Below are 8,762 nucleotides of genomic sequence, written 5' to 3' on the forward strand. Positions count from 1 at the left end.
AGCCATGAAATTAAAAGACGCTTACTCCTTGGAAGGAAAGTTATGACCAACCTAGATAGCATATTCAAAAGCAGAGACTACTTTGCCAACAAAGGTTCATCTAGTCAAGGCTATGGTTTTTCTGTGGTCATGTATGGATGTGAGAGTTGGACTGTGAAGAAGGCTGAGCGCCAAAGAATTGATGCTTTTGAACTGTGGTGTTGGAGAAGACTCTTGAGAATCCCTTGGACTGCAAGGAGATCCAATCAGTCCATTCTGAAGGAGATCAGCCCTGGATTTCTTTGGAAGGAATGATGCTAAAGCTGAAACTCCAGTACTTTGGCCACCGCATGTGAAGAGTTGACTCATTGGAAAAGACTCTGATGCTGGGAGGGATTGGGGGCAGGAGGAGAAGGGGATGACAGAGGATGAGATGGCTGGATGGCATCACTGACTCGATGGACGTGAGCCTGAGTGAACTCCGGGAGTTGGTGAAGGACAGGGAGGCCTGGCGTGCTGCGATTCATGGGGTCGCAAAGAGTCGGACACGACTGGTCGACTGATCTGATCTGATGAGTATTTTAAGTCATGTTCTGTACATGCTGCTGCTGCTGCTACTAAGTCGCTTCAGTCGTGTCTGACTCTGTGGACCCATAGACGGCAGCCCACCAGGCTTCCCGTCCTTGGGATTCTCCAGGCAAGAACATTGGAGTAGGTTGCCATATCCTTCTCCAATGCATGAAAGTGAAAAGTGTAAGTGAAGTCGCTCAGTTGTGTCCGACTCTAGTGACCCCATGGACTGCAGCCTACCAGGCTCCTCCATCCATGGGATTTTCAAGGCAAGAGTACTGGAGTGGGGTGCCATTGCCTTCTCCGTCTGTACATGTTAGGATTTTCTAATAATTTTAAGATATACATTTAAAATATCTCAAAACAACATTTAATGTTATGTACAACATAAGCCATTTAACAACCCAAAAGACAAATCTGTTTTAAACTATATGTTTAACTCTATAATATAGTATAAACCACCTATTAAGTAAACTACCTTCACCAACTAATTTAATCTCTTCAGTGAAACTGGGATACTAAATATCTACTTTTCAGGATTGCTAAAAAGATATAAAAACATAATGTGTCCCAAAGTACCTAGTCCGTCCTACCAACTCAAGACTAGCACTAAAAAGCAGCTACAGAAAGCATTCACTACAAGCCACATACTGCTTATACATACTTTGTGAAGGAAATTAAATATAACATAAAATATACTCACCAATGCCAAGTCATCCCGACCATAGTCGAGGGCTGCAATCATCACCTGTTCATATATGATCCAAACTAAATACACAAACAGGAAAAAACTGAATTTAATATAAAAATCTCACAACAGAAATTAGATAATGAATTTTTCTTGCTTCTGATATTTTAAAGAACATTATTTACAACTGAAAAGTGATTTATTATATTACATCTGGAATTAAGGAAAAAGCATCCTGAAATTTTTAGCAATGCATAATATTTTAATATCTTACCAGGTTAAAAAAAAGTCATTATTTAATAACTTTCCTGTTTTAAAAGATTCATTGTGAAATACATTTTTGATCTGCCCAGGACTACAGCCTTGTGAGCTTTAAAACAAAAATGTCTATTTGATAGCTTCACTACTACCAATAATTATAAGTCCCTCTAAAAATAAAAGTTATCATTCAGACTTCCTGAGAAGTATTTTAAACATTAATAAATCATGGATTGATATTAAGAGCAGAAAAATAATAATGGCAGGATTAAAAAAAAAAACTAAACTGTAAATGAAACATGTGCTGAGCATGAACTATTATAATAGATTTAAAAACTTACTATCATCTCCAAGCTTAGAAGCATATTCACTAATTAATTCCTCTCCAACTTCCACAATTTGCTCACTATTTCGTGAGTTTTCTTCTCTCCATTTTCTCATTTTATCTCGCATTTCTGAAAAAAATAAGCTTGCAATTATATATACAAATATTTGATTAATGTCAAACAAATTGACAAGATGAAATCAACTTTCACCTTGTGTAAAGAAAATACACTCACACTAATATAAAATCTGTGGTGTCTCAAATTTCATAAAGTGGAAAATCAATTTAACAAGAGCAACAGATCCTTTAGAAGACTGAAAATGCAACTGATATTACAGCTATCTTTACTATATGGCATTGATCTGCTACAAAGATCCTCTATCCCTTCAGGCAACTATGGATCATGATTTTTTGAGGTTACAATGTTTGGAATTTGACAAAAGCTAAGGATTATTTTTTCAGAAAACTGAATAATATTACACACTGAACTCTCAAAAAATTCAAAGTGCTCCACTGACTCAAGAATATAAAATTTTCATAATAAGGGTATCATATTAGGCTATCAGCACTGAAGGAACATTTATCACAAAACTCCCTTAAAACATTACTACAACAGTCCATATAACATACAAAATACAATTACATAAGGAAATCAACACAGAAAAATTAAGACAAAGGAAATTTTTGCTTATATATAAAGAATAAAACGAATAATGTAAAGTAAGGTCAAAGGCACTAGCAAACAATGAAAGTTGAGAGAACAACTTTGCATGTTATAATACGATAGGGAACTCTGGAATTTCAAAGAACAGCATTTTGATAAAAGCAGAAATTATAACTGGGGGTGGGAGAGTACCTAATCAGAAAAAAAGATCCCTTTTTTATATAGTTAAGGTAGAATGAACTGTCCAATTCACCAGGTACATACATACTTTCTACTCTTACCTCTGAAAAATCTTACATATTCATATAAAGTTACCTTCTTCCTTCTACTGACACACATGTTGTATAGATTTAAATAGCTGATTTGAGTTGTTATTGAATGTTACTGAATACATGAGTTAAATTATCAATAACAATATGCTATTCTTCTAGAGAATAAATAAAAGAGAAACACGTGGGATTTTCACTACTTTTATATGTACAGTTCAAAGTCTACAAAAGAAAACACAAATAATCATAAGATGATAATAGACCCTACCTGAATTTACAAAAAAATGGTCTTATTAACAAGCGGAGACATTACTTTGCCAACAAAGGTCCCTCTAGTCAAAGCTATGGTTTTTCCAGTAGTCATGTATGGATGTGAGAGTTGGACTATAAAGAAAGCTGAGTGCCAAAGAATTGATGCTTTTGAACTGTGGTTTTGGAGAAGACTCTTGAGAGTCCCTTGCACTGCAAGGAGATCCAACCAGTCCATTCTAAAGGAAATCAGTCCTGTATATTCATTGGAAGGACTGATGCTGAAGCTAAAACTCCAATACTTTGGCCACCTGACGCAAAGAACCCATTCATTTGAAAAGACCCTGATGCTGCGAAAGATTGAAGGCAGGTGGAAATGGGGACAACAGAAGATGAGATAGTTGGATGGCATCACCGACACGATGGACATGAGTTTGAGTGAACTCCGGGAGTTTGTGATGGACAGGGAGGCCTGGTGTGCTGCGATTCATGGGGTCGCAAAGAGTCGGACATGACTGAGCGACTGAACTGAACTGACTGAATGTGCTAAGGGACTGGGAAATTGCCCAACACACCTAGATTAGGGGGAGAGGGCAAAGGAAAGGAAAGCAGTTTCTACTGGACATTGCAAAATGGAGCTCAGGTTAATTCTTCATTTATATAACCCATTACAGGGGTGGGGAACATGTTTCTCTGTCAAAGACTTCTCCTAGAGACCCTGAGAAAAAAAAATCTGAAGCTTCAGTCACCAGAAGAGGAAAAATAAAGAGAGCAGGGTAAAATAGGGAAGAACAAACCTGACTCCATATTTGATCTGTTCCGTTTAGTTTAACCTTTGTATTCTATTGCTTTTTTTACAAGTTAAGAATGCTGCATAATGGGAACAGTGCCTGGCGCAAAGTACTGAAATATATGTTTAATATGTCATTTAGCATATAGACTAATACAGTAATTAGAGCTAGGTGTAGATGATTACCCACAGAAGACATTAAATCTTTTTCAAGCTCTTTGAAGCTGATGAAACCTCTGAACCAACTTTTTCCAGAAATATGTACATGTTTAAAAACATTCTTAGGAAAAAAAAAGAAAAAAAAAAAAAAAATTCTTAGGGATGTTCAAGTGGGAGGGGCCATGGGTAAACCTATGGCTGTTTCACGTTGATATTTGGTAGAAACCAATCCTTCAATTAAAAACAAATACATTTAAAAAAATAAATAAAGAGAAAACACACACACACATTCAATTTTGCATATGATTTCAGGACATTCACAGACCACATAACATCTATGTCTGCATCAGTCAGGAGTCTATTGAACTCAGGATTCATCATCACCAATAACAAATTAATAAGAGGGCTAAGGAAAGGACTACTGAGGACATCAAAAATTAAGGAGCAAACAGATGTAGAGAATGCAGCAAAGTTCTGAAAAATAATAAGAGAGCCTAATGCTATTAAGAAACCAACATAAGAATTGTTCAGAGGGAATGATCTGCAATGACAAATGTAATAGATGTACAAAACAGATACATTAGACTGGGCATTAGATCTCTCTAGAAATTTTACTGAACTAATAGAGTACTGAAACCAATTTGTGGTTGTTTGACTGAATAAAGAGAAGTAGAGACAGTGAGAATATACAACTAAAATCCCCTCATTTTCAATAAATTATTTTTTCAAATACTCATTCAATGCCAATTATAGGCCAGGCTTTGTGCTAGGCATCCTACCCATACTCTGCCCAAACCCCCTATTCTCAAGAGACCTGACTTGACTATACCCTCCTTCAACTCTCTTTCCCACCTGCAAATTCCTCTATATATTTAATAATAAACATCAGTAACTTTCAACTGGCTGAATAAATAAACCATATACCTACTTTTTTTTACAGAGCCCAATAAAGACTAAGAGTTTTAGTATATGTCTTTTATAAATATGTGATAAATTTTCCTATTACAAGAATCACACTAGTCTTTGAACTAACAATTTCCATTACTTAAATTAATGATGGTATTCAATGGAATTCTTAAAAGACACAGGTCAACTGACACTCCCTCCTGCAAAAAACTGAAACAAAAAACTATCCCTGAGGGTCCTCCCATCACCCTCTTGTTACCCTAAGTCTCTGAAAGAAAAATCTATAATATTCTTTTCCTATAAGTGCCCTAAAATACAATTTTAATTCTACTCATTAATTATAAATGAGCAAATGGTATACTGTTAAGTATACCATCTAAGATACTAAAAAAATCATTCCAACACTAAAAAAATGACTTTAGTCTTTCTTTGTGATGATTTGTTAACATTCTTATATATATGTATGTGTATATGTATAATTTAGCCACACCAGGTTAGTTGCATCATGCAGAATCTTCTTTTTTTTTTTTTAAGTTGAGTATGCAGGATCTTTGGGGCTTTTTTTTTTTTTCTTTTGGTCGTGGCTTGTGGAATCTTTAGATGCAGCATGCTCACCCTTAGATGAGGCTCATCAATAGTTCCCTGATCAGAGATCAAATCTGGATCCATGGCATTGGGATCACAGAGTCTTAGCCACTGGACCACCAGGGAAGTCCCTAATGTTCATTTTTAATCCTACTAATAATTCATTTAGTCAACAGATTACTGAATTCCTCCAGTATGTCACCCTCTAGAACAAGAAAGGCCTGGGCCTTCTCTTCATTCTAGGAGAGACAAAATTTTTAAATGTAACACAATTGGTAAGTATTTCAATAGTATGAGGATACATAGTTAAAAGACCAAGGGTAAATTTTGTTGCTTTTTTGTTGTCTTTTTCTTTTAAACTTTGGTATGGGGATAGGAATGGGAGGGGATGGGGAGTGGGGGCGGGAAGGGGGGCGGGAAGGCTCTCTGAAGTATGAATGTGACTTTTGAGCAGAATTCTAAGAAATCAGATAGAGTATAATAGGTAGAGTATAAGACTAGAAGAAGGAGGTAAGAACACTTTGATCAGAAGGAATAGCTTATGTCCAGTCTTAAGACAGGAGGAGCATGGCACATAGGGAATTCAACAAAAGCCAGCATGGCCAGATCAAAGAGTAGTGGGGGAGAATGGAGTGAAGTGAAGTGAAGTGAAGTGAAGTGACGTCGCTCAGTCGTGTCCGACTCTTTGCGACCCCATGCACTGTAGCCCACCAGGCTCCTCAGTCCATGGGATTTTCCAGGAATGAATACTGGAGTGGGTTGCCATTTCCTTCTGCAGGGGATCTTCCTGACCCAGGGATCAAACCCGGGTCTCCTGCACTGTAGGCAGACACTTTACCATCCGAGCTACCAGGGAACTGGGAGAGTAGCTTAAGATAAAGCTGGAGACACAAGCAGGAGCCAGATCATTTTTTTTTATGTTATTTAATAGTTTAAAAGCACTTCAACATATTTTTTCCCTTTTGTTCCTCAACAAACCTGTGAAGTAATTATTTACTCATCTAAGTAATTATGTCACTCATCTTTACAATATCCAGAGTGTAAGGTCTAAGCTACTCAGTTAAATCACCTCGACTGCATCTACTCGTTTCCTATGTGTCTACACATGATATTATCATCTAGGAAATTTATGTTGAACATACCTTCAAAATAGCACTTTCAAAAAAACCATGAACTATTTGAAACATTTTTTAAAAGCATTAAAAATAATAGCCACATAGCTACTGAAAAGAATATATCCTGACACAGCCTTTTAAAACTACGTTTTTACAAGTCTATCTTTCTCCACCAGATTATGAGCTCCCTAAAGGTAGGGACTGTGTGTTACTTAATTTGGTATCGTCAAGATCTAGCACTAAGAACATAATACTTTAATAGATTGCCCAGTACAGGTAGGAACACAGTGGTTCACAGTATGCTAGAGGCCACAAAACCAATAATAAATCACTTAATTAGTTGCAGAATAAAGGAATTTTGCCATTTAACATTATTGTTCACAACTTTCAATATTCGAGAGATTTACTAGACACTGAACAACCAATACAACTCTCAGTCCACATGTCATTAGGCGTTAATAAAATATTTTAAATAAATAACATCATTGAAATATCCCAACAAACAAGCTACTGAAGTCTACTGTGAAACGCTGGATATATAAACTTCAATTACACAAATTCCATGCCTTAGAAAAACTCAAGGTTCTTTTCTTAAGCATGCACTCCTCCCACTCAAGATTTTAAGGGAAAATCTCTTTCAGAATTGGTTCAAAGTTTGACTGCTTCAAAATTTAAAGCCAACTCCACCTCATTAAACGAGAACTTATTTCACCTTCAGAAAAGGAATTACTAGCAGGGAATAAGAAGCAAGTTGGGTCGTGTGTGTAAATTCGTCTTGAGGGGAGTGGGACAGGGGATCATTTTAAAAGGGGGGAAATCAGAAACCCAGTTTTGAAGAGAGAAGGGAATGTAAACTGGCAGGGGAAATAATCAGATATGTTTACGGGTTTTCCAAACACTTTACTACACAGAGTTGTTACCCCTTACAGAGTATTTGAAGGACCTTTACAGGCCCTGGATTTCTCGGCTGTAAAGACGCTTCAGCGGGCAGCTATCCCGCCTCCTCCGCGGCGCCCAGCAGCCACAGGAAAAGTGTGACAGCCGCAGATCCCGGTTGCCTTATAGATGAAGCTGCCCTTGGCCGCTGGGTGGGCGCAGTGGTAGGCCGGTTGGTCAGTCAGTCAGTCTACCGACCCAAGCGGTGAGGACCACTGCAGACTCCAGTCAGAGGCCGAACCAAGGAAGGGGTCAGCCTCCACCTTCACCTCCACCTCAGCCAACTACCTCAGCTATCACCCCAGCTCGGCCGGACTAGAGCCGAACAGAGATCGGAGAATCCAGGTCTCCGAGGGCAGCAGGTACTCCCGAACCGCCTCCTGCGGCTTTCGGTCTCTCCGCGGCCACCCCGCCCGCAGTTACCTTCCCAAGTGACATCGTACAGCTCTGACACCTTCGCCATCTTCTCAGAACCTGGAGGTGGCTGGGTGAGGGGGCGGGGAGACGTGGTCACGCGACACGATACCAAGCAGTGGCGAATTACGACACCAGTTCTCATTGGCCGAGGGAGCGAAGGGGGCGGGATCCGTTGCGCACGTGCACGCGGCTCTAACTTAGGGCAGTCGGGGAACTGGGCGGAGCGAGCTGGGCGGCGCGCGGCGCGCTGGGACTGTGAGGACACCTCGGCGGAGCCGCTGGAGCCGGCTTGGCTTGAGGTGTGTGTTTTACCATGACTTAACAAAAGCTGGGTTGTTTTCTTGGTTTTTGTTTTTGTTTTGTTTTTTTTATGTATGCCATCCCCGGTTTTTCATTTTTTTCTACATGGGTGCTTCATTCTCTGCTCACTCCCTAATCAGTACCTTATTCTCTTCATGACCTGCTGCAGTGCAGCATTCTGCTCGAATCTCTCATCTGTGCCCAGCTTTACTCCTTCAGTGAAGGGATTTGCCTTCGATTTCTTTTTTAATGTTGGGCAAAACTGATCCACTTCAAAAAATGTTCTTTAAATCTGTTTGAGGAACTAAGCAGGGTTCTGTGTTTGTACATTATGCCCCTGTGGCCGAGGACTTAATGTTCACACGAAGGGCATCGTGCCGCGCTAAACCCTTAGTTAACGCTCCCCGTGCGTCACTGTCTGCTTGCCACTCTAGTTTTGAAACTCCATAGAAGCAGTCGATATAATGATTATAAGGAAATATGAATGAATATACAAATCAAATGAGACCTTCACAGCCCCTGCACTTCGCTCCTCCTCTTTAATCGCATGGG

The 8,762-nt window shown here is 39.1% G+C and overlaps 1 protein-coding gene across 1 annotated transcript in view; it reads right to left on the bottom strand.

Annotated features, from left to right (window-relative positions):
• Window positions 1-8,082, bottom strand: part of EMC2 (ER membrane protein complex subunit 2) — a 52,268-nt gene extending 44,186 nt beyond the window's left edge. Inside the window, exons 1-3 of the mRNA XM_010863458.1 lie at window positions 7,917-8,082; window positions 1,837-1,950; window positions 1,253-1,317 (exon numbers count right to left, since the gene is read on the bottom strand). Coding sequence (XP_010861760.1) covers window positions 1,253-1,317; window positions 1,837-1,950; window positions 7,917-8,052 — 315 coding nt within the window. The 5' untranslated portion in view covers window positions 8,053-8,082. The remainder of the gene's footprint in view (window positions 1-1,252; window positions 1,318-1,836; window positions 1,951-7,916) is intronic.
• Between the last annotated feature and the right edge of the window lie 680 nt (window positions 8,083-8,762).

The sequence above is a fragment of the Bison bison genome, unplaced genomic scaffold (genome assembly GCF_000754665.1).
Source record: "Bison bison bison isolate TAMUID 2011002044 unplaced genomic scaffold, Bison_UMD1.0 scf7180017864491, whole genome shotgun sequence".
Taxonomy (NCBI): Eukaryota; Metazoa; Chordata; class Mammalia; order Artiodactyla; family Bovidae; genus Bison; species Bison bison.